At 38.0% G+C, this 26993-nt stretch overlaps 1 protein-coding gene across 2 annotated transcripts in view; it reads left to right on the forward strand.

Annotated features, from left to right (window-relative positions):
• LOC100389549 (dynein axonemal heavy chain 5) overlaps positions 1–26993 on the forward strand; it is a 60408-nt gene that overhangs the window by 25395 nt on the left and 8020 nt on the right. The window contains exons 2-12 of one of the 2 annotated variants that reach the window (XM_078353693.1): positions 1170–1391; positions 2733–2870; positions 4880–5056; positions 7551–7658; positions 9309–9431; positions 9995–10210; positions 13302–13409; positions 20252–20337; positions 20806–21127; positions 22623–22829; positions 24402–24459. In XM_078353693.1, the coding sequence (XP_078209819.1) occupies positions 1185–1391; positions 2733–2870; positions 4880–5056; positions 7551–7658; positions 9309–9431; positions 9995–10210; positions 13302–13409; positions 20252–20337; positions 20806–21127; positions 22623–22829; positions 24402–24459 (1750 nt within the window). In that variant the 5' untranslated portion in view covers positions 1170–1184. The remainder of the gene's footprint in view (positions 1–1169; positions 1392–2732; positions 2871–4879; positions 5057–7550; positions 7659–9308; positions 9432–9994; positions 10211–13301; positions 13410–20251; positions 20338–20805; positions 21128–22622; positions 22830–24401; positions 24460–26993) is intronic. The other variant, XM_078353694.1, reaches the window with a different exon arrangement.

The following is a 26993-nucleotide window of genomic DNA, read 5'->3' on the forward strand; positions in this document are numbered from 1 at the left end:
CCCTGCACCGGAACATGAGGCATGGAGAGGCCTTCCTCCTCAGAGGCCTCCTGAGGCCTTCCACAGTTTGTTGTTCCTTGTTTATATGTTACTCATAACCAATTTATGTAGTTACTCTGTAAGTCCTTTCTCCTTTGCTGCTTTTCCCAACATGTGTAACAGTGAGGGCTTTCTTCTTCTAAAGAATTACCCATGCATAATTTACTTAGTGGTGAATTTTATACATTTAAGATAAGATTTCTGAAAGTAGATATGTAACTTTCTTTTTTTGCATGAAGTAAAGTGTGTCTGTACAAGTTTTTCCTGTCCCTCTGATGGTGCACTGTCTTCTTGGAGCATATGAATTCGTAAACATCTGGCACTCTATTTATTGCATGCTTTTATTTTGATGATTATAATTTAGGATAGTATAAAGCTTATTTCTTTTTTCTTTTCTTTTTTTTTTGAGATGGATCTCTCTCTGTGCCCAGGCTGCAGTGCAGTGGCATGATCTTGGCTCACTGCAAGCTCTGCCTCCTGGGTTCAAGCAATTCTCTGCCTCAGTTTTCTGAGTGGCTGGGATTATAGGTGCCCACCATCATGCCTGGCTAATTTTTGTATTTTTAGTAGAGATGGGGTTTCACCACCTTGGCCAGGCTGGTCTTGAACTCCTGTGATCCACACACCTTGGCCTCCCGAAGTGCTGGGATTACAGGCGTAAGCCATTGTGCCCGGCCTGCCTCTTATTTCTTAACCAGGTTGTCACACTAATAATTTTCTTTTTTTCTGAGACAGGGTCTTGCTCTGTTGCCCAGGTTGGAAGGCAGTGATGCCTCTCGGTTCACTGCAGCCTCTGCCTCCTGGGTTCAAGTGATTCTCGTGCCTCAGCCTCCCGAGTAGCTGGGATTATAGGTGCCTGCCACCATGCCCAGTTAATTTTGTATTTTTAGTAGAGACTGTATTTTTAGTTTAACTGTGTTGCCCAGACTGGTCTTGAACTCCTGATCTCAAGTGATCCACCTGCCTTGGCCACCCAAAGTGCTGGGATTACAGGTGTGAGCCACTATGCCTGGCCCAAACTAATAATTTTCTGGGTATTTGGTAAACTGACAACATTTAGAAATGACTTAGTAGCTGTGTGGCATTTGAGGATCATATGTACAGTAAAGGATCTCCTGCTTGTCTTCCAGGAGGTGAGCTTTAACATGTTAGATGCTGCCGATGGAGGCCTGCTCAACAGTGTGAGGCGTTTGCTGTTGGACATCTTCATTCCTGCTCTCAGAGCCATGAGCCATGGCTGGGGCGAGCTTGAGGGCCTTCAGGACACAGCTCATGTCCGGCAGGAGTTCCTGAGCTCCCTGGAAGGCTTTGTGAATGTCCTGTCGGGTGCCCAGGAGAGTTTGAAGGAGAAGGTAAGGATGAATAAGCTGTTCCTTTAAAAATGATCACGTGGTCAACAAGTACAGTACGTGTGTGATGCGTCTCTTAGACGGTCTTAGTTCCTCGTGTTGCAGTTCTTCAAAAAATGTTGTAGGCAATTTTATTGCCCCTTCAAGATGTGGTGGTGATTAGATTCAAGTTTCCACAGTTTGTAATAATCATCACATTCAGGGGTTCCGTAAAAATGTTGGCAGTGATGCAAGACTTTACTCAGTTAGATGAGCGACTCCAAAGGCAAGAGTCCGAAATGCTGTGGCACTGCTGTGCATCCTAGAATGAAAGGAATTTGGAACTGAAGTGTGTGTGTGTGTGTGTGTGTGTGTGTGTGTGTGTGGGGAGGGGATGGGGGTGGCAGATGGAGGTGAGAAGGGATCCTGAAGGGGCAGAAGAAGGAAAGAGGAGTTGATATGTTTGGAGAGAACAAGTTGGATTCTGTGGTTCAGTCAATGATCAAAAGGGCCTTTAAGAATAATTCTGGCAGATGTGAGACTTAGCTTCTGTATGCTTTGTGCTGTTTATAAGTCTGGGTTTGTGATTACTTGGGGCGGCGTTTGATAGATGCAGGCATGTTTGTGTGTGTGTGTGTGTGTGTGTTTGTGTGTGTGTGAAAGAGATAGAATGAGAGAGAGAGAGAGAGAGAGAGAGAGAAAGAGAGACGACAAAGGAATAAGAGAGATGACAGAGCCCAGATTGGGCATGTAGGGGGAGGTAGGGAAATGGGTCCCATGGTAATGATGACAGTGTTACACTCTGCCCTGCTCTCCCAGGAGTGCTGATCCTGCTGGGATTGGGGAGGGGGCATTATGCTTTCCAAAGGATGTAGAATGGGGGAGTTAAGCAACCTTTATTCAGGGAGACACAAGATGATTAGCTGGATGACTCCAGCTGCCTGAGTTATTTTTGTGATTAACTGTTGGAGGCCAGACCAAAATGCAGGTTGAACCAAATACAAATGTTGGTATTCTATCTAAAAAAGCAGTATTTTTTTATGTGGTTCCACTTCAGATTGCAACAAAAGTTTTAACAAAATGGGATGGGTGCCCAGGTGGGAGGAGGCAGTCTTTCTGAGTGGGAGAGGGCAGCGGGCTTTGGGTTGAATTGTGAGGGTGTGTAGGATCACAGGGAAGTGTTGGGAGGTCCCGACAGTCTGGGGCCAATGTGGACAAAGGCACGTGGGAGTGGAGAGGAGCTATGCGCTACCTGACAGACTTCCCAGAACACTGTCAGAGTGCAGCAAAGTGAAAAATAGAGGGCCCAAAGTCTGTGTGTTTTATAAAATCATCATCTTATTATTTAATTTTCATTCTGATTAGGTGAACCTTCGAAAATGTGACATACTTGAACTGAAAACCCTAAAGGAACCTATGGACTACTTGACTCTAGCAAATAACCCTGAGACTTTGGAGAAAATAGAGGATTGTATGAAAGTGTGGATCAAACAGACAGAACAGGTAATTTTGAGAAAACAAATGTCAATTTCAGGTGCCAAGTTACTGAACTAGACAATGGAAGAAGATGTATTATCAAATGGCATTCCATTTGCTAAGAGTTTTTACTATAAATCCTTAAGGAGGTGAGAGGTCCAACGTGGTTTTTCATTTACTATCATGAATTAAGAAGAGGTAATGACTTTGTATACTTAGATCACTCAAAGGCTGCACTTTGCAAGTTTTTTTTCCTTGAAGTCTAATTTACTTTGGAAAGAACTGCTGTAGAAGCATGAGGAGTTTTCTATTTTAGCATGTCCTCCAAAAAGGAGCTGGAGACTTAACCTTAAAAAAATTCAGAAAAGTCTTAAATGAAGGAATGAAGGTGGACATTACGTTAAAAAGTAAGCACAGTTAAAATCCACTAGCCTAAACCATACAGTTTAATAAGGTTATGTTACTCCAAGGTCATAGAGTAAATGAATAGCCAAGAAAAATTCCTGAGGTCAAGGCCTTCGGAAGCTCATTACAGCTCATTAAATAGGTAGTTTTCTATTGCAGATTGGGTGACTGTAGTTAGCAACAGTATACTGTATATTTCAAAATAGTAGGTTGGTGCAAAAAGTAATTGTGGTTTTTACCATTACTTTCAAGGGCAAATTACTTTTGTACCAATCTAATACTTAGATGAGAGGACTTGAAATGTTACCTACACATAGAAACAGTAAGTAATCAAGGTAATCATATCCCAAATACTCTGATCTGATCATGACACATTCTATACATATAACAAATACTCACATGTACCCCATAAATATGTAAAATACATATCCTTAAAAGAAGAAAATACAAATGAAAAATCTCAAAATAACTCCCAAATATAAACTATTTTCTTTTTTTTTTTTTTTTTTTTGGTGGGTTTCTTTTTTTTTTATTTTTTTATTTTTTATTGGATTATAGGTTTTGGGGTACATGAGCAGAGCATGCAAGACAGTTGCGTAGGTACACACATGGCAGTGTGCTTTGCTTTTCTTCTCCCCTTCACCCACATTTGGCATTTCTCCCCAGGCTATCCCTCCCCACCTCCCCCTCCCACTGGCCCTCCCCTTTTCCCCCCAATAGACCCCAGTGTTTAGTACTCCCCTTTCTGTGTCCATGTGTTCTCATTTTTCATCACCCACCTATGAGTGAGAATATGTGGTGTTTCATTTTCTGTTCTTGTGTCAGTTTGCTGAGGATGATGTTTTCCAGATTCATCCATGTCCCTACAAACGACACGAACTCATCATTTCTGATTGCTGCATAATATTCCATGGTGTATATGTGCCACATTTTTTCCAATCCAGTCTATTATCAATGGGCATTTGGGTTGATTCCAGGTCTTTGCTATTGTAAACAGTGCTGCAATGAACATTCGTGTACATGTGTCCTTATAGTAGAACAATTTATAGTCTTTTGGATATGTACCCAGTAATGGGATTGCTGGGTCAAATGGAATTTCTATTTCTAAGGCCTTGAGGAATCGCCACACTGTCTTCCACAATGGTTGAACTAATTTACACTCCCACCAACAGTGTAAAAGTGTTCCTTTTTCTCCACATCCTCTCCAGCATCTGTTGTCTCCAGATTTTTTAATGATCGCCATTCTAACTGGCGTGAGATGGTATCTCAATGTGGTTTTGATTTGCATCTCTCTGATGACCAGTGACGATGAGCATTTTTTCATATGATTGTTGGCCTCATATATGTCTTCTTTCGTAAAGTATCTGTTCATATCCTTTGCCCACTATAAACTATTTTCAAATGCGGAAGGCATAAGTGGTTTTCAGTGAAAACAAGTCAAATAAATTTTCGTTGGCATTTAAAAATGGATGGATACATGCTAAGTTAGTAAAAGATGGTTGCTGGAAGCATGGAATACACATATATCATGATCCAGATAGGATAATCGATTTCCTTATTTGTTTTGCTTGTGTGTAACTTTAGTATCTCCAGCCCCACACAGTGGCTCGTGTTTTCCTGTGCATTTGTAGGTTCTCGCTGAAAACAATCAGTTGCGGAAGGAAGCGGATGACGTTGGGCCACGAGCAGAGCTGGGGCACTGGAAGAAAAGACTATCCAAGTTTAACTACCTCTTGGAACAACTGAAAAGCCCCGATGTGAAGGCCATGCTGGCAGTGCTTGCAGCGGCCAAGTCAAAACTGCTCAAGGTCGTCAGCCATTTCATTTTGCCTTACGAAATGGGAAGGAGAATTCTCTGTGCATATTTTCAAGTCATAGAGTGATTAGGAACAAAAACATGTTATGATACCTTTATGAAAAACATTTAAAATTACGTAATATTTTCCTCATATAACTTTGGAGGCTGTGGAATAGTCTTTGAATTAAAGGTATTTGTTAGCTGGTCTACATGTATGTATATGTGTTATTAGAGGGCATTGCATGTAATTAAGACAGAGCATGATAGCATGTGTGTGTGTGTGTATATATATATATATATATATATATACACACACGCATATGTATGTGTATATAATGATTTCAGACCAGCTAGAAATAATAATAATGAAAACTCACCATATTCATGTTTATTTTTTAGCCCTTGTATATTAGTTTTATATTGCAAAAAAACAACCCCCATTAGCAGCTTAAAACAGCCAATATTTTAATCTCACAGTTCATGGAACAAGAATCTGGGTGCAGCTTAGCTGGGTGCCTCTGACTCCAGGTATCTCATGAGGTTGCAGCTGTGATGTGGGTTCATCTTAAGACTCAACTTGGGGAAGATGTGCTTCTGAGTTCACTCATCTGGATGTTGCTGGATTCAGTTTCTTGCTGGCTGTTGGCTGGAGACTTCCTTCAGTTCCTTCCCATATGGGCCTCTCCATAGAGCAGCTTAGAACATAGCAGCTGGCTTCCCTTAAAGGGAGCAAGTGAGAGAGGCAAGAGAGCACCCAACCTAGAAGCTACAGTCTTTAAACTAGTTCTTGAAGTGACATCCCATCACTTTTGTCATATTCTCCTTACTGGAAGCAAGTCACTAGATTCAGCTCACAATCAAGGAGAAGGGATGAATACAAGAGCTTGAATACAGGGAGTCTGTGGTCATTGGGGATCATCCTAGAGGCTGCCTAACTCACCTGGCATTAATGTTGGAAAGACTATTTGTTAACTATTTGCATGGGTGTTATTAGCTATTTGCATGTTTTGATACATGCAAATAATCTAAGCAATAATAATTAGTTGCTATAAATGTGCTATAGATTTACTTTGTATTATTCTTAAAAGAAATAGCAGAGGTGAACCTTGCTATATAGTTCAGAAATATTATCAGTCGGACTTCCATGAAGTCAGTGGAACGTATTGATGTGCTAAATAATTTCCTTTTACTTCTCTCACTATTAGATTATATTTTTATTTCTGAGTTCCTAGCTCATAGCACAGTCCTGGCATACAGTTGGCAGATAATAAATATTTACTACATTAATGGAGAAATGTATAGGGATATAGGAAGGGAGGTCAGGTTAGAATAGCAGAAAGACAGAAAATATGGGAGCAGGGTACCAGATGGGTCTGGTAACCAGCGGAGGGGAAAAGGTGTGAGTTAAAAGGTAGGTGCTGCCTTCTTGGTACTCTGTGACAGTCATGGCATAGATTTCATATGCCATGGAAGAGATGCTTTAAAATATTCAGTCAAAAATTTTAAATTGCTTTCCAGCATAGCAATATCTCTCACCCCTCTGGATTCAGTTTTATGTGAGATACGCAGAAAGTCTGGCTTAATGGACTTGTGGTGACTCTTCGCAGTTGTTATGTTGGAATTTCCTCTATTAATAATTGCATTAAAATTGCTTTTCCATATTGTGCTTAGACTTGGCGGGAGACAGATATTCGAATCACTGATGCAACTAACGAAGCAAAGGACAATGTAAAATACTTGTATACACTTGAAAAATGTTGTGACCCTTTGTACAGCAGTGATCCAGTGAATTAAGGATTTCTGCTCTTTTAGTCTATAGATAACCCTTTTTTCACTAGCTGCACTGAATATTGAATTTTGGTTCATTGATATCACAGTCCATTGGAAAGGTCTTAGAAACTTTTTATTTTCTAATATATATATATGTATATATATATATTTCTAATATATATATGTATATATATATGCATATACACACATACACATAGATATCTGTATTTCTATATCTAACTCTAAACAATCTATCTACTATTTATTGAAGATATGTATGAGGTGTTATATTTTAAAACATTTATTGCATGTTACATTTTCCATTAAATGTTGCAAAGGACATTCTGAACTATATACCCCGAAGAACTGTGGGAAAAGTTGTTAACTGGTGATTTATCGTTTAGCTTTGGGAAGTGCCTGCTTTTACTTATTACAACATTAATTGTTATTAACAGTTCATCATTAATAACAGTTAACAGTTAACTTGATGTTCCTTGTCATTAACAGCAGGTCAATGATTCTTTCATTGAAATAACATTTGATTAACCATATATGACTAAAATAATAAAAGTACTATTAAATATATTATATTCATGCAAAGCATTAGATAGTATTTTTAGATGTTTAATGGAGATATCTTAAACTTTATTTTAATGCCAATGGAATGGTTAGTCTTAGAATTTTGCTCAATTTGATGATTTTTTTTTTCTGAAAACTTTGATGGTATCTTTCAGCTGTCCATGATGGATGCTATTCCTACACTTATAAATGCAATTAAAATGATCTATAGTATCTCTCATTATTATAACACCTCTGAGAAGATCACATCTCTGTTTGTAAAGGTAAGTGTGTGATGTAGAGGTCATGGTCGTTTATATTTCTTTGCCAATGATCAATTTATTGATAATTAAAAATTACCACATTGGCCCAGTTCAACATATATGTATCTTACCATTTTAAAAAGGCTTAGGCTATCAATAGAGATAGAATTAAATTTATATCAGAGGCTGACTCTAGCAAATCATAAAGCATTATCTCCCAAAGTAATTATTATGATAAATATTTTATCATTTATATAATACAAAGGAAAAAAGATTACTTTTGGAATTTCTTTTCCTGTGTGGTTGAGCACATCATGTATTCCTACTGGGTAAATTTTAATTAAGAAAAGCTATATTTAACTGGCTGTCTCCTGTTTCATATGCCACTGTTCCAAATTTATCTGATGCCGCAGTTGTTTACTTGGTGTTATTACAACAGTAATCATGGCAATAAAAGCCATTTGCAATGTTCTAGTAATCTATAAAGCAGTTATAATGATTCTGCCAAAAACATAACTATGCTTAAACCTTATGTCCTAACTCGTAAGTGTTTACGGTAAGCATTGTCACTATTCTCATTTTGAATGGTCTCTAAGAAATAAATGACTTTTTCATTATCAAGGCAAAAATCTTAAATGTTGTATTAAAATGGAAGAATTTTTGACTCATCAAGACTTGCATTCTGAATACTAACCATAGTAGGAGGCAAAATTCTTCCTGGGAATAGAGACATCAAGCCTTAAGAGCTCAATGGGAAACTTTTTCCTTCTGCTCTCTTGTAGGTAGTTGAGGTAAAAGAAAAAGGAGGGATGGCTGCAAGATTCCCTCCCAGCTTCCGTATACTTTAAAATTATATGTTAGGGTTGGGGGAGTATTCTCTGTGTAAATGAGACCCAAAAGTAAATTTGTGTGATTATTTTAGGTTTTATGCATATTATTTGCAAAACTTGATCTAGCATAAAATAATGAAACCACCATTTATCTAATTACAAAAAAAGGTTTCATTATGGAAATGTTGAAGTGGGTACAAAAGGAGAGAGAAATGTATACTGGAATGTCATGTACATATCACCTAGATTCAGCAAATAGCCACACATGGCTGATCTTGATTCACCCATACCCCCATACCCCCACCCCTTGCACTGGAAATCCTGGCATCATATCATTCCATGCATACAGCATGGTCATTTAATTTTCTTTGTGTGTTATTCAAAAAATTAATAAATGAATAAAACGTTAGTGGTTTTGTATAGCATCTTTCCTTCTCTCTGTGGCCTCCTCCTTGTGACATTTCCATTGCTGATCATGGTCACATGGAAAGATCAGGGTTGACAGTATTTTAAATGGTGCTAATAAACTGTGAGTTAGATATTATAAAACTCATCAGTTTTTAGGTAGGGAAATGAATCCTTTCTTGGTTGGTTAAGACAATTCATCCTGTATAAACAAGGTGGCCCAAACTGTCAATTTTCCATGGTGCTTCCAACTCTGTGATTTCACAGACGATTTTGACAATATCAGAGGATCATTGGTTGATTATAATTGTATAAATCCAAGCTCAAGTTAGAAGATTGTGAGTTCTGAGAAGCAGAAGAGTTAAGGACCTTCTAGTCCAGAGTATAATCCATGGCTGTTTTGTGTAGTTAACATCATTTTATTGGAAAATCCCAGGTGACAAATCAGATTATATCTGCATGTAAAGCCTATATTACCAATCATGGAACCACTTCCATCTGGAACCAGCCACAGGATGTTGTTGTAGAAAAACTACTATCTGCGATTAAACTGAAACAGGTAATGGTCTGTTTAGTATTTAGATGTTCTGTTATTTTTATCTTATTTCTGCTGCTGAGACTATCTGAAATCATTTTGTAACTATTATGTTATTGGTTGCTAAAAAGAACAGTGATTCTTAACTCTTAAGAAAATTGAAAGTTACTATACTTTCCCAGAAAATTTATTCACTTATTTTTTTACCCTCCTTGGGAGCCTACTATGTCCTGATACTACACTAAATACTAGAGATACAAAGACAACTTATATAAGGTTTCTTAAGCATCTTAAAGATGAATGGAGAGAGAGAGTCATAGAAGGATGCTATTACCAAAATCGTGGGACCAAGATGGGAAAACCAGACCTTTGAGTTGTGTCATGAGTAACCAGATTAGAATCTAGAATTGCTTGATTAGAAGAGGTGAAAGATGATTTTCCAGGCTGATGAGTGAGTACACATAAAGGCATGAAACTATAAAAAAGGCTTGCAATTCCATCCTAGTTTTGCTATTGCCTTCGCTTAAGAAAATAAAGTTGATACCTCTGTGGTTCCCTTTGTTGTATATTTTTCTTGTGATTTTAAGGAATACCAGCACTGCTTTCACAAGACAAAACAGAAGCTTAAACAAGATCCAAATGCAAAGCAGTTTGATTTTAGTGAGATGTATATTTTGGGAAAATTTGAAACTTTTCACCAACGCCTTGCCAAGATAATAGACATCTTTACAATCCTCAGGACGTATTCAGTCCTGCAAGATTCTACAATTGAAGGGCTAGAAGACATAGTCACTAAATACCAGGTATTGTACTTTAAAGCTGTATTTTCTACCATAATCCACAACTAAACTTCAATATTTTATGCAAACAACGGTGTTGAGAATGATTCAAATCATCAGTTTGGAATGTAATATAAATAACCTCATGTCCTCTAACAATAAAGAAATTAGATTTATTTGAGAATTGTGTAATGGTTCTAATATCTTCTTTTCAGGTTTGTGGTTATAAGAATGACTTCCCAATAGTCTAAAATTAATCACCATTAAAAAAGCATTTTCATTAGTAGTACAGGGAAAATGCTTAAATGTAACTTATTTCATTTATTCATGCAAGAAATATTTAATGAAGACTACACTGTGTCAGGCACTAGTTGACACCAGGCATTGCATGGCACTAAATTATTTCTGCATTTAAGTATTTTATTTGGACCCATATTAAAAAATAGAAAGGACCTGATTTTATTCTAGATCGGACTTCCCTGATTATTTTGATTTTTAACTGCTTTATCTTGTGATGGTATCTGTGTGACTAACTTTAGTTTTGAAAGTAGACATGATGACCTAATAACATCTTGAAGATTTTAGAAATACAATTTATAAACAGTTTGCTTTGAATTCTTAATGTAGACATATTCAATTTTTTTTCTTTTTTGGGGAACAGTGACACTAAATCTTAAATTTTTTTTGTATTTGAATTTGAAAAGGATCATATAATTAACCACTACTCACTAATTTTTTTAAATTGTACTTTAAGTTCTGGGGTACATATGCAGAACATGCAGGTGCAGATTTGTTACATAGGAATACATGTGCCATGGTGGGTGGCTGCATCCATCACCCCGTCATCTACATTAGGTATTTCTCATAATGCTATCTCCCCCCTAGCCCCCACCTGCCGACAGTCCCCAGAATGTGATGTTCCCCTCCCTGTGTCCATGTGTTCTCGTTGTTCAACTCTCACTTATGAGTGAGAACATGCAGTGTTTGGTTTTCTGTTCTTGGGTTAGTTTGCTGAGAATGATGGCTTCCAGCTTCATCCATGTCCCTGCAAAGGACGTGAACTCATCCTTTTTTATGGCTGCATAGTATTCTATGGTATATATGTACCACATTTTCTTTATCCAGTCTAACATTGATGGGCATTTGGGTTGGTTCCAAGTCTTTGTTATTTACACACTAATTTTTGTACTCTAACAGTTTAGCCTAACATAAGGAATCTTTTTCATTAAGTATACCAAGTTTTGGGAGAGAAAAAGAAAAAGACCTTTATATAGCAGGAAACCTTTAAAGTTTATTGCCACATAATAGGTGTGCAAGAAATATTTATCAAGAAAATAATTAAGTAGATTGAACTTGAGTAGTTGGTATAAAGGTCACAATCATTTCCTATTTAACTTAATAATCTTAAGTGACCATTAAATCCAATCACAGAGCAGGATTTTCTCAAATCCCCAAATCTTTAAAATTGCTACATCAAAATGTGGTAATGTAGCTTTTCCATACTTCTTTTAGACATTTTATTATTAGTTTTTTTATTGTACTTTAAGCTCTGGGGTACATGTGCTCATCCTGCAGGATTGTTGCATAGGTACACATATGCCGTGGTGGTTTGCTGTCTCCATCCCCCTGTCTCCCACATCAGACATTTCTCCTGGTGTTATCCTTCCCCAACCCCCCACCCTCCTGTCCCTTCCCTCCCCTGGCTCCCCACCTCCTAACCTACTCCAGTGTGAGATGTTTCCCTCCCTGTGCCCATGTGTTCTCATTGTTCATCACCCGCCTATGAGTGAAAATATGCAGTATGTGGTTTTCTGTTCTTGTGTCAGTTTGCTGAGAATGCTGGTTTCCAGATTCATCCCTGTCCCTAAAAATATAATACTATATGTGTGTTTATGTATTTAAATATATATACACACACACATATATACATATACATACACATATACATATGTATATACATATACATACACACACATAGAGTGTTATATAAAATGTCTAAAAGAAGCATGGAAAAGCTACTTCTATATGTATATGTATATATACATACACATACACTTTGATTCTTTTGATTTTAAGAAATATCAGCACTGTAAATCCTAGCCATTGTATCATTCCATGCATATATATATATATATTGTGTGTGTATATTTTATATAACATTTCATGCACACATACATATATATAATGTTATATAAAAACATATATATACACACAGTTTCTAAATAGAACTAATTTTGTAGTTATGCAGCATGAAAGAATAGGTTGTTTTATCTAGTAAACTTGATTCAAAAAGTTATGCCATTTATACACTTCTGTCTATTGAGAGATGTGATGTTTAAATGGAAGTGACTTTGAAGAGGAGATCGTAGAAGGGGGCCCAAAATTCTTCATAAAAATTATATGCCTCTGTCAACAATGTGGGCACCTGAGTTTGAGAATGGCTTAGTGCCTGGTTAAGAAGAATCACAGAGTATTATAGTTCATTATTCAAAGCAAACAAGGCTTCCGATAATAGTATTTTCAAGGAGATGAACTTCCTCGTTGTGCTTTTCTAGTCACAGGCTGCAGCTTTGCGGGGCAGTAGAAAGCAATTAATTCTAGAGGGGTTTTAAGTGGTGGATTCTGGTCTGACATTTTTAAGAGATTTGTGGCTTGGAAGATAGTAACTTGTCTATAGATATAACATAATTATTTTCTTCCGATATCGTTTGTGTTCTGTGAAAGCCTTATTTATTTTCTGAGAAGATTTAAACTTTTCAACAAAATATTTTAGTAAATTATTCACTGGGCTTTAAAAGGGTATTTTAGATATGGCTAACAATACAATTTTAGTGAAAAAAAATCCTTTCCCAATTTTCAGATGTGGTTTTTATTTTATTTTTTCAAAAATACATAAAACATGAAAATGCTTTCCAAGTGATTTCTTTGAATGCGTATGGCTGCCTTATACTGCCTGTAAAATAATAAGCATGAAACAATGTGAGTAAAAAAATAAGCCTTCCTTTAAATGGATTTTTTTGGCAATTGTTTTATAGGCTCTACATTTAAGGGTCTTATTTAGTTAGGTAATATAAGAATATTGAAATATTATCTAATTTATCTCATAATATTTCAGGACATTGTGGCAACCATAAAGAAAAAGGAATATAATTTCTTAGACCAGCGGAAAATGGATTTTGACCAAGATTATGAAGAGTTTTGCAAGCAGACTAGTGACCTTCATGTAGGTTGTATAATAAAATTCCTGTTGACAGTCATGTGTTTATTTTTTCCTTTCTGTATAATGCTGTTAATCATTACCCATTCAGAAGGCAGAGGTGCCTTCATCATGGAGGTGACCGATAGCAACCTCAGCCTGTGTTTTGTGATTTCAGATTAATAATTGAAGGCTGTTTTTCATGGATTAAAGGGTCATAAATATAGCTTTGGCTAATGATGTGGATCAGACTTCTACACGTCTTCCATTGAAGTTCTTAGAGAGTTAACTTTCACCTTCTGTTGAACATTGCAGTGTGATTAGAATATAGACACTTATTTCCATTTGTCACTGTGTAGCAATGATTATGACCAGAGGCGGCTCGGGCAAATGGTCAGCAATGTCTGTCAGATTCCAAGGCAGGCCTGCCACTGGCCTTAGAAATGGTGGGACTGCTCAATACCTGGACCCTCTCTTGGTCTTGCAACCCCTTCCTCTCTTCCTTCTTTCCCTGCTCACTGTAGACTAGCCATCATGCCTTGCAGCTCATATGAGCAGTTTATGGCATCAGCAGCTGAGACTGTTTCACAGGACCAGGCAGGCTACAGATTCCTGGGAAGGGCTTGGGCTAGCCAGTTCTGGTGAGGTGCCTGGTCCTGCACCTCTCAACTGTGAGATCTTGTGCTAGACACTGGCGGGGTGGGATCCACTGGGTCATTGGGAATGTTGATTATCAGGAAAGGGGAGTCAGAGAGGGTAAGATGGGGAGACACCGGGCAGGTATCTACCATAATGAATATGTGGACATTTTTTCATTCCAATGAGGTGCAAATGTATATCTTTCTGACTAAAAGAGGAACATAGCCACTCTATTTCTTTCCCAGAGTTTTTGGTTTGCATTAAATTTGTGCACTTCAAAGTAAAAGGAGCTCTGAGACACCTTTGGAGGAATGAGTTCAATGTTAGAATGAGTCGTAAACGAAGCTAGCTAATCCTATGTGTCAGGCACTGTTCTAAGCACCTGGTATGTGCTAATCCATTTAATAATTATAATAATCCTATAAAGTGGGTGCTCTTATTCCGCTCATTTTGCAGAGGGGTAATTTGGGACACAGTGAGGTGAAGTGGCTTGCCCAAAGTCACAGACATAACAAGAGGTGGAACCTAGGCATTCTGGCTTTAGAATTCAACTTTTTAACCATTGTGCCATGCAGCAGATGGGAAGGGAGAGTGCCTGTAATAATTTAAGCAATGACTTTTTTTGGGGGCAGATTCAGACCTAAGGACAGTGGATCTTGGTCTCTTTTTGTTAGAAATTGATGGAGAATGGCAAGTTCTGATGTTCCCCTGTGTTTCCCAGCCGTGTTTGACCATGTGTTACTGACGTAACTTTTATGTGGAACATAGATGGTGAGCACCTTGAATGCAGGGATTATGTTTTATTCCTATATATTAATAAGAAGATGTAGATTTATTGCAATGAAACAGACATTTGCTATATGGCAATTATGTCTGGGTGTCTATGCTGCAGGTTATAAATATAGAAATAAATGAAGTAGATGTGCTCTCGCAGCTCATAGTGAGACAGGAGGCAGACGGTGAAATGATTAAAATATAAGCACATATGAGTAATGAATGTAGCATTAAAAAAGGGCAGATGGGGCTAAAATGGCTAGTTATGAAAGAATACTATTCTGATATTATGTCAAAAAGTCAGGATTCAGAAGTAAAGAGATATAGCTCAAGTCCTACAGAGATGTATAGGGAGATCAGGTCTGTAAAACGTTACGTAGAATCTGATCTTGTGAACCTAGGAAAAGCTAATCTGATACTTCTGCTTGGCTGGGGTTAGGCTTCAGAGAGGAGGCTGTGCTTGATGCTGGAAAGATGTTTGTGTGGTTTTACTTTCCGTGGTTTCAATTACCCATGATCAACTGTGGTCTGAAAATAGGTGAGTATCGTACAATAAGATGTTTTGAGAGAGGGCACATTCACATAACTTTTATTGCAGTATGTTGTTAAAATCGTGCTAGTTTATGATTAGTTATTGTTGCGAATCTCTTACTGTGCCTATTTTGTAAATTAAACATTATTATGTTTGTATGTATAGGGCAAAGCATGGTGTATATAGGGTTTGGTGCTGTCTTTGGTTTCAGTCACTCACTGGGGGTTTTGGAACATATTCCTGAGGATAAAAGGGGACTACTATATTAGTTCCCATTCTACTCAGCCTTCTTAAAAGAAATTCCACACTATTATCTGTCTTGCCTTCCATCTAAAAATTGTTCACTTCTGACTTTTTTGCCGATGAGTTTTTCTTTTACTTAGACTTCCTTATTCCTTTGTCCATTCTCTTTCTCTTAACTAATTGTTCTGCAGCCTCTCCTTTAAATACTCACCCACTCTCATGAATTCAGCCCTTGTCTTGATAAAGCTGTGGCAAAGATACTTACCTTCCCACAACTCTGGATGGAGTGAGGGTGGTGATGAGTCCAGGAGTCTTGGAGAGACTCAACAACTGTAGCATCTCAAGTGAAAGACTCCTGAGTGACTTGGATTAGGGTGATGTCCATGGCTGCCCGTCAAAGGGATCAGAGCCTGGAATCCTCTCCAGATTTAGGGTTCATGCTGGTACTCACAGGTCAAAGAAGGCAGCGTGTTGGAACCAAGTGGGCTGTTGGAAGTCTAGAAGCATGCTGATCCCAGCAGATAGAGAAGGCATTGCTTAGTAGAGGATGGGTGTTGAGTGGCAAGCTGAGTTAAGGGAAAACTGAGTAGGAGCTGAGACCCCAGAACTAAAGGGAAGATAAGTGTGAAGATTCCATAAACCAGCCCCCATAGACTGTAAGAATGGACCAAGGCTCAGAACAAGAAAATTAATTCTAGTTCCTACATGTTCACAGACAGTTCAGCCCAGGCCTTTGCGAAGCCATAGGGTTAGAAAGGTAAGAAAAACCAGGTAACAGTGTTAGGGCTCAGTAGAGATTTGCTGGTGTCTGAAGGAGAGGGAGGCAGTGGAAGGGTTATAAATGTTTCGGTTTTGTGTAACTTATACATAGAGATTTTTTATTGAGTGAAAACATTTAGATACTCATTTAGGTAGGCTAACTGTACTGTTTTTCTAATGCAGGAACATTTTTCATCCTAAGATGTGGATGTAGCAGAAGAAATAATGTCACTTTAAAAATACATATACTTCCAGTAAAAGTAGCCGGAACTATTGTGGGCAAGGAAGTCTTGTAATAGGCTTCCAGATCCTTCAGCTTTGGAGCTTTGTTGGATCGGGCAGGAGGTTTGCAGCTTACCCCCCCCCCCGCCCCACCCACCAATAGCTCCATCTCAGAATGAGATTAATCAAAGAGTAAAAATGTGTTGTAAAAAAATGATTTAAATATCAAAGATTTAAAAATCCCTTTCATGAACCCCTCAAATATGTTGTCTGAAAGGGTCTTTATGGGTTCTCCTGAGAACATTACACATCTTATACTATTATGTAACTTTGAACCTCCCTCCAAAAAATTGCTCCAAAAGACTAAGCACAACTTATTATTTGTGCATCCTAAGATTTCGTGCAGAGCTATAATTAAAATCTAAATTTAGTTAAATAAAACATAGAAAAATGATTTCCTTATTTTATATTTCATGCTTCAAGAAAAGTCAGCAACTTTTTTTCAACTTACTAGTCAGAAGTTTTAAGTCTTTGCCAACTTGAAGAGACAAGTTGGCATTGTAGTAGTAAAATGAGGAGACTAGTTTGAAATGCAATAAGAATTAGTACCTAAATGGGTTTGATTTCAGATAATGTGAGGTCAGAAGTAACATGGTAAGACAACCAGTTGGCAATATCCAGACCACCACTTCCTTTTTTTTTTTTTTTGAGACAGGGTCTTGCTCTGTCACCCAGGCTGGAGGGCAGTGGTAAGATCTGGGCTCAAACCATCATCCCACCTCAGTCTCCTGAGTATCTGAGACTACAGGTGCACGCCATCATGCCCAGCTAAATTTTATATTTTTTGTAGAGACAGGATTTTGGCATGTTGCCTAGGCTGGTTTCTAACTTCTGGGCTCAAGGGATCTGCCCCCGTTGGCCTCCCAATATGCTGGGATTGAAGGTGTGAGCCACTGTATCTGGCCTACTGTTTCTTAAAAGAGCAGTGGTTAGATTATATACATATAATACACACACACACACATAATCCACATACATAGAATCCATATATATATAAAATCCACATGTCTATAATTTATATATATAACATTCTTATATATTATTCAACACATGTATATATATAATTCACATATATATTAAATCCATATATCTATAATTTTTATATAATATCATATATAATCATATGTAAATATATATGATCTATATCACTATATATGATTTATGTATGTACATATAAAAATAGCTGAGACTCTCCTTTAATTGCAAGTTTAAGCCATTTACATTGGCTGTGGTTTCTAGTATAGGTACAATTACTTCTACAATCTATTTTGAATTTTCAATGAGGCGAGCTTTTTCTTTGACTTTTTCTGTTTTATATTTTGTTGATTAAATTTTGTTGTTCTCTTTATTTCTCTTCTACTTATATTTTTAATGTTATATTTATGTTTTTAGTGGCTTTAGCATATATACCTGACTTTAAAAAGTTTAAAATTAATTTTTTAATCAGCCCACCTCTCATTCATGCTATGGTTGTCTTGAATTTTAGTTTTATCTTTGCTGTTAAACTTTTTATACTTGTTGTTACTAATAATTATTTAGATTTAGCAACATGTTTACAGATTGCTTTGCTTATTATTAGATCTCATTAGTACTCTAATTGTATCTTTCCCTCTTTTTGGGTTCATTTATCATTCTTTTTTTATTTTTTATTTTTTGAGATGGAGTTTCACTCTTGTTACCCAGGCTGGAGTGCAGTGGTGCAATCTCGGCTCACTGCAACCTCTGCCTCCTGGGTTCAAGCAATTCTCCTGCCTCAGCCTCCCAAGTAGCTAGGACTACAGGCGTGCGCCACCACGCCCAGCTAATTTTTGTATTTTTAGTAGAGACGGGGTTTCATCATGTTGACCAGGATGGTCTTGATCTCTTGACCTTGTGATCCATCCGCCTCGGCCTCCCAAAAGAAGTATATCTTTTAGTTTTATTTTAATAAGAGTCTGTTAATGGCAAACTCTTCCAGTCTTTACCCTCAAATGCCTATAAAGTTGCCCTCAATCTTGAATATTAGTTCTCATTTTACATGTGATTTTAGTTTGGATGTTATTTTCCTTCAGCAGTCAGAAGACATTTTTTCTTTGATTTTTGGCGTCTGCTGTTCTGAATGAGGTATTTGTTATCAAATAGTCATTTCTTGATAGATAATTTGATTTCTCCCTTTTGTGATTTTAATATTATTTTTCTCTTTTAATATTAATATAATTTTTTTGCTTGTAGTATTGTTTTTCTCTTTACCTTTGGAAACTCTATGTGAGTTGTAGGTGTGGTTAAAAAATACTTCTCTTGTTCAGAATTTGGTGTGCTTCCTCCATTTGAGGACTAAGTTTTTTTTAACTATGGAAAATACTCAGCCTTTTTCATTTTAAATACCTTCTTCTTTCAGGATTTCCAGTAGACAAGCCATATGTTACATCTTTTTCTGTCTTCCATGTTTGTTAACATCTTTTCTTTTTTTTGTATTTTTCCATTTCTTTATTTCTCTGCTATACTTTGGGTGATTTTATTTGAGAACTGTCTTGCCATTCATCCTTTTTCTTTTCAGGTGTATATAATTTGCATCTATTATATTTTGAATTATAATTATGTTCCCCTGTATATGTGTAAGTTTTATTTTTAAATATCTGAGTGCTCTTATTTTATACTGTTCTGTTCTTTCTATGGTTTCTGTTTCTTCTTTACTCTTTACCAACTTTAAATATATTTATTTCATAGTCTCCTTCAGACTGCTATATCATTTCTAGTACTTGGTTACTAATTATGTTTCTGTATTCTACTCCTCCTCTCTCAAAGATCATTTTCTCATGGGATTTTCAAAAACCTTTTGAGCTTCTTTAGAAGTTATGTATTTATTTTTTTTTCTGGTAGGAATCTTTTGGTCCTGGCCTTTCAAAGTGTTTCTATAGAGTGGCTTTTCATGAATTCTGCTTGGGTCTTAGTAGTTTTACCTTCCCAGACAAACTTTTATGTCAATGTCTTGGGTTATATCCCTTTTATTTCATGTGTAGTTTAAACTTGGACCCCTTATCTAGGTGTGGCACAGATGTGGGATTTCAGTTCCTCTAGGGCAGGGATCAGCAAACTATGGCCAAGAGCCAAAGAGTGCTTTGCCCATTTATTTGTACACTGTCCATGGGTGCTTTGGCATTACAGTGGTAGAAGTGAGTAGCTGTGGTGAGAAAGTATGAGAACTCTATTGTAGGGTGAGTTTTTCCCATCTATTTAAGGGTTTGGGCAGATGTCAAGCCTCTTTGCAGCTTTCCCAACTTGTGACTCAATTCCCTTTGTGTGTACTGGGCAGCGCTTCAAAGATCCTGGCTTTCCACAGGATCTGTTGAGAGTGTTAGGACCCCACAGCCCTTCTCTCCATATTGTGATAAAGCCCCCCCTGCCACCCCCGGGCTCTGTGTCTGGCCCAATACCCATGGAAGCTGCTGTGGTGCCAGCTCCGTGGCTGCCCTGGCTTTCAAGTCTCTCTTTGCTTCTGGCTTCTGGGCATTTATTTTTCTTTTAAGCTCATTCAATTTTCAGTTACATTTTCTTCCATATCATGTGTTTGCACAGAATGGAAAGTTCCTTTATCTTGTTACTAAACAGGAAATTCCCAGTGCTATTTTATTGTTCATCATTAGATTTTATTCTGTTTTAGAATGAGTTGCAGAAGTTCATGGATGTTACATTTGAAAAGATTCAAAACACAAATCAAGCTCTAAGAATGTTGAAGAAATTTGAAAGGTAAAAGTTTCAAGAAATTTTCTATTACCTAAAATTAGGATAGTTTAGCTTTTATTGTTGTTATTAATATTATTATTATTTCATATTCCAATGGAAAGCAAAACTTCTGTCGACAATTTGAGGTCACAGTTTTTAAGTTTTTCAGAGGATTAATCCTCTTAAGGATTCAGGATTTATTTTATTTCTTGAAATAGAGAATACTCTTAGCTTTGATGTACCTTGTGACTGCCTATAGTAATATTTCCTAATGTATAGGCAATTTGAAAATAGTCTTTCCAAGTAAATAGTTTTGCCTACATTTTATGGATGAGTTTTATTTTTATTCTTTTAATATTCCACACAAATGTCTCATTCTTCATTAGCATTTGTTTTAAAATAAATATTAATGAGATTACCAGATATTTTTATTGTGTATTTATTTTATTTTATTCCATTAATTCAAGCTTTTAACTATTTTTAAAATATCAGATTGAATATACCTAATCTTGGTATTGATGACAAATATCGACTTATCCTTGAGAACTATGGGGCTGACATTGATACGATTTCAAAGCTATATACAAAGCAGAAATACGATCCTCCTCTGGCTCGAAACCAGCCTCCCATCGCTGGGAAGATCCTGTGGGCCCGCCAGCTCTTCCATAGGATTCGGCAGCCCCTGCAGCTTTTCCAGCAGCACCCAGCTGTGCTAAGCACAGCAGAAGCCAAACCTATAATTCGCAGTTACAATAGGATGGCCAAAGTCCTCCTGGAGTTTGAGGTCCTCTTCCACAGGGCGTGGCTTCGGCAGGTGAGTCCCTGCATTTATACTCTTCCCGTTGTTGGAATCATGGGAACCCCTCCTTAGCATTTCACAGTGTTATTTCTGTAGAAAGCTGGATTTGTAGGTATTTTGTAAGGTAGTTGGGTTGAATCTAAGCAATCAAAGAGTGTAATATGTCCACAAAGAAAAGTAATTAAATTTGAAAAAAGAAAAAACCACAAGCCAGGTAACAAAACCCCATTTTTATTTAATTTATAAACTCCAAAGTGTAAATTAGAAAGTGTAATTTACAAACTCCAAAGTGAGAAGATCTTGTTTATTGGTTCCTATGCCCAATCTATTAGGATAGCTTCCTTTTTAAAATTCAGTCAGATCCAGCCAGGCACGGTGACTCTGATTCATGTCTGTAATCCCAGCACTTTGGGAGGCCGAGGCAGGTGGATCATGAGGTCAAGAGTTCGAGACCATCCTGGTCAACATGGTGAAACCCCATCTCTACTAAAAATACAAAAATTAGCCGGGTATGGTGGCACATACCTGTAGTCTCAGCTACCCGGGAGGCTGAGGGGGAAGAACTGCTTGAACCCAGGAGGCAGAGTTTGCAGTGAGCTGAGATTGTGCCACTGCACTCCACCCTGGTGACAGAGCAAGACTCCATCTAAAAAACAAAATCAGTCAGATCCTAAATGTGTCATTAAACACAAGTACATCTGTTAAACAAAGTCTTAAATTTTCTTTGGTTGTAACACTGGTATGTAACCATAGCATATCCTACCAATACATGTATTTCTTTGTAGGTTGGCAGGATGTGATGTTTCCATAGCTGTGTTTGTTGTTTTTCTAGATAACTAAAAACTGAGTTTAGGAGGTTTTACGGAACTTTTATTTGGGAAGAATGATAGAATAGGCATGAAGGTGTCAGGTAGCTAAATGGCTTTTGAGATCACTACTGTTACAGTGTCTACTTATTTATCAGTGTGAGAGTCATAACCAAAAGGTGTTTTTTTGAGATGTAGTTTCACTTTTGTTGCCTAGGCTGGAGTGCAATGGCTTGATTTTGGCTCACTGCAATCACTGCCTCCTGGGTTCAAGTAATTCTCCTGCCTCAGCCTCCCAAGTAGCTGGGATTGATTACAGGCATGCACCACTATGCCCGGCCCATTTTGTATTTTTAGTAGAGATGGGGTTTCTCCCTGTTGGTCAGGCTGGTCTCGAACTCCTGCCCTCCAGTGATCTGCCTGCCTTGGCCTCCCGAAGTGCTGGGATTATAGGCATGAGCTACCGTGCCCTGCCTGACTAAAAGGTTTGATTGAACTGACTGCCCAACATCAACACCAAGAACTTGAAGATTGTTTTACGAGACTGGATTTAGGAGAAGGGTCAGTGATCTTATTGCCCTTAGTTTAGGAAGCTCAAATCCATGGAAGAACACTTAATGATCCTTATTCCCAGAGATAGCTGAACTAGATATTCTGTAAGCATTAGACTTTCTAATAGCAGTAATGTTGGTTTCTTCCCACAGATTGAAGAAATTCATGTAGGTCTTGAGGCTTCATTATTGGTGAAGACTCCAGGCACAGGGGAATTGTTTGTAAACTTTGATCCTCAGATATTAATCTTATTTAGAGAAACAGAGTGCATGTCCCAGATGGGTCTGGAAGTTTCACCATTGGCAGCTTCCCTCTTCCAGAAGCGAGACAGATACAAAAGGAACTTCAGTAACGTGAAGGTATACTACTTTCATTTTTTCCCTCTATTCTTGGCTAGCTCTAGAATGTATTGTCAAAACATATGGTGATGTGTCATATTCAAGGGGCAGAAAGTGGCCAGGATGAATAGAGTGACTGAGGGAACAGTGCCATGGGATGTGGCTGCTGAGTTGACTGGGGCCAGGCTGTGATAGGTCTTGCAGGCCAAGATGAGTTTGGGTCTTATTTTGAGTGTACCAGGAAACCACTGGAGGATTTTGAGCCACCAAAAAAAGCATGATCTCTTTTGTAATAAAAGTTTTTCTTACTGCTGGGTGGACAATGGCTGTTAAGAGGGACAATGGTATCAGTGGGAAGCCAGTTTGTGAAGTGTTGCACTGGCCCAGGATGAAGTTGATAGCTTGAACTAGGATGGCAGCAGAGTTGTTCAGAGAATTTAGTTATGCCAACGCGCAGGTTATGAGAGAACTCAGGAATAATTCCAGTGCTTTTGGTGTGAGCAATTCAATGAATTAAAGTAGGGCTACCATGGGGTTCTGTGTAGGTTGCATCCTTTACAAGTTGTGCAATAATATCCAGGGGCCATGACTGTAAGTTCAATTTATGGAGATGTCAAAAACTGGAACTAGTTTATTTTAGGCAGCAGGAGAGAATCAATAGTTCCCATTTAAGTACCAGCTAGTTTTCAGACAGCCAAGTGGCAACGTTGTCCATGCAGTTGGATATGTAAGTCTGGAGTTCAGTGGAGAAGCCGAAGTTGGAACATGCTTTTGAGAATTATCAGAATATAGTTGCTATTTAATAGAGGAGATCTCTTAGGGGAGAGAATACACATGGAGAATAATGGAGGGCCACTGGACCAAGCATTGGGTTGTTCCAATATTAACAGGTTTGATAGAAGATGACAGATGTGCAAATACAACAAAAGATTGACTTTTGAGCTGGGAAGAGACCAAGTGTCAAGAAAGCCAAGGATGGCCGGGCGCGGTGGCTCATGTCTGTAATCCCACCACTGTGGGAGGCTGGGGTGGGCAGATCACCTGAGGTCAGGAGTTTGAGACCAGCCTGGCTAACATGGTGAAACCCTGTCTCTACTGAAAATACAAAAATTAGCTGGGCGTGGTGGCACCTCGTGGTAGTCCTAGCTACTGGGAAGGCGGAGGTTGCAGTGAGCTGAGATTGTGCCCTTGCACTCCAGCCTGGGCAACAGAGTGCAAGTCATATAAAGAAAGAAAGAGAGAAAAAAAAGGAGGTACTTAGAGACGGACTGGTCACCAGTGACAAATGTCGCTGCCCAGGGGATGAAAAAGGTGAGGTTAGAGATGCTGCCACGGGAGCTGACAACATGGAAACCATTGTTAAAATTTCATAGTGGTTAACATCACATGACAGTACTAAGTCCATGCACTTGCATTGTACTTTACATTTACAGCCATGTTCATGCTCATTATTTCATTTGCTCTTTTCTACCACCATATTAGGTAACTAGGACAGAATACTATTATTTTGTTTTATAGATGACAAAACCGTGGCTGAGAGAAGATAAATGATTTATTTTTATTTTATAATTTTTATTTTTTATTGTGCTTTAGGTTCTGGGGTACATGTGCAGATCATGCAGGATTGTTGCATCGGTACATACATGGCAAGGTGATTTACCACCTTCATCCCCCCATCACCTGTATCTGGCATTTCTCCCCACGTTATCCTTCCCCACCCTCCCCACTCCCTGCTGTCCCCCGCAAGCCCCCCAAGCTGACCACAGTGTATGATGCACCCTTCCCTGTGTCTACGTGTGTTCTCATTGTTCAACATCCGCCTATGAGTGAGAACATGTGGTGTTTGGTTTTCTGTTCTTGTGTCAGTTTGCTGAGAATGAGGATTTCCAGATTCATCCATGTCCCTATGAAGGACTTGAACTCATTGTTTTTTATGGCTCTGTAGTATTCCATGGTGTATATATGCCAGATTTTCTTTATCCAGTATATCATTGATGGACATTTGGGTTGGTTCCAAGTCTTTGCTATTGTAAACAGTGCCACAATGAACATATGTGTGCATGTGTCTTTATAATAGAACACTTTATAATTCTTTGGGTATAGTATATACCCAATAACGGGATTGCTGGGTCAAATGGAATTTCTATTTCTAGGTCCTTGAGGAATTGTCACACTGTCTTCCACAATGGGTGCATTAATTTACATTCCCACGAACACTGTAAAAGTGTTCCTATTTCTCCACATCCTCTCCAGCATCTGTTGTCTCCAGATTTTTTAATGATCGCCATTCTAACTGTTGTGAGATGGTATCTCAATGTGGTTTTCATTTGCATTTCTCTAATGACCAGTGATGATGAGCATTTTTTCATATGTTTGTTGGCCTCATACATGTCTTCTTTTGAAAAGCATCTGTTCATGTCCTTTGCCTACTTTTGAATGGGTTTTTTTTTCTTGTACATCTGTTTTAGTTCTTTGTAGAGTCTGGATATTAGCCCTTTGTCAAATGGGTAGATTGCAAAAATTTGTTCCCATTCTGTTGGTTGCTGGTTCACTCTAATGATTGTTTCTTTGGCTGTACAGAAGCTCTAGAGTTTAATTAGATCCCATTTGTCTATTTTGGCTTTTGTTGCCAGTGCTCTTGGTGTTTTAATCATGAAGTCCTTGCCTATGCCTATGTCCTGAATGGTTTTGCCTAGGTTTTATTCTAGAGTTTTTATGGTATTAGGTCTTATGTTTAGATCTTTAATCCATCTGTAGTTAATTTTAGTGTAGGGTGTCAGAAAGGGGTCCAGTTTCTGCTTTCTGCACATGGCTAGCCAGTTTTCCCAACACCATTTATTGAACAGGGAATCCTTTCCCCATTGCTTGTTTTTGTCATGTCTGTCAAACATCAGGTGATTGTAGATGTGTGGTGTTGCTTCTGAGGCCTCTGTTCTGTTCCATTGGTCTATATCTCTGTTTTGGTACTAGTAGCATGCTGTTTTCATTACTGTGGCCTAGTAGTATAGTTTGAACTCAGGCAGCATGATGCTTCCAGCTTTGTTCTTTTTGCTTAGGATTGTTTTGGCTATGCAGGCTCTCTTTTGGTTCCATATGAAGTCTGAAGTGGTTTTTTTCCAGTTTTGTGAAGAGGGTCATTGGTAGCTTGATGGGGATAACATTGAATCTATAAATTACTTAGGGCAGTATGACCATTTTCACGATATTGATTCTTTCCAGCCATGACCATGGAATGTTTTTCTATCTGTGTCCTCTCTTATTTCCTTGAGCAGTGGTTTGTAGTTCTCCTTGAAGAGGACCTTTACATCCTTTGTTAGTTGTATTCCTAGGTATTTTATTCTCTCTGTAGCAATTGTGAATGGCAGTTCGTTCTTGATTTGGCTCTCTTTCAGTCTGTTATTGGTGTATAGAAATGCTTGTGATTTTTGCACATTGATTTTGTATCCTGAGACTGCTGAAGTTGCTTATCAGTTTCAGGAGATTTGGGGCTGAGACGATGGGGTCTTCTAAATATACAATCATGTCATCTGCAAATAGAGGCAATTTGACTTCCTCCTTTCCTAATTGAATACCCTTTATTTCTTTCTCTTGCCTGATTGCTCTGGCTAGAGCTTCCAATACTATATTGAATAGGAATGGTGAGAGAGGGCATCCTTGTCTAGTGCCAGATTTCAAAGGGAATGCTTCCAGTTTTTGCCCATTCAGTATGATATTGGCTGTGGGTTTGTCGTAAATAGCTTTTATTATTTTGAGATATGTTCCATTGACACCTAGTTTATTGAGAGTTTTTAGCATAAAGGGCTGTTGGATTTTGTTGAAGGCCTTCTCTGCATCTATTGAGATAATCATGTGGTTTTTGTCTTTGGTTCTGTTTATATGATGGATTATATTTATAGACTTGCATATATTGAACCAGCCCTGCATCCTGAGGATGAAGCCTACTTGATTATGATGAATAAGCTTTTTTATTTGCTGTTTCCTTTGGTTTGCCAGTATTTTATTGAAGATTTTTGCATCTATGTTCATCATGGATATTGGCCTGAAATTTTCTTTTTCAGTTGAGTCTCTGCCCAGTTTTCATATCAGGATGATGTTGGTCTCATAAAATGAGTTGGGGAGGATTCCGTCTTTTTGTATTGTTTGGAATAGTTTCAGAACATATGGTACCAGCTCCTCTTTGTACAT

Source organism: Callithrix jacchus, chromosome 17, assembly GCF_049354715.1.
Source record: "Callithrix jacchus isolate 240 chromosome 17, calJac240_pri, whole genome shotgun sequence".
Taxonomy (NCBI): domain Eukaryota; kingdom Metazoa; phylum Chordata; class Mammalia; order Primates; family Cebidae; genus Callithrix; species Callithrix jacchus.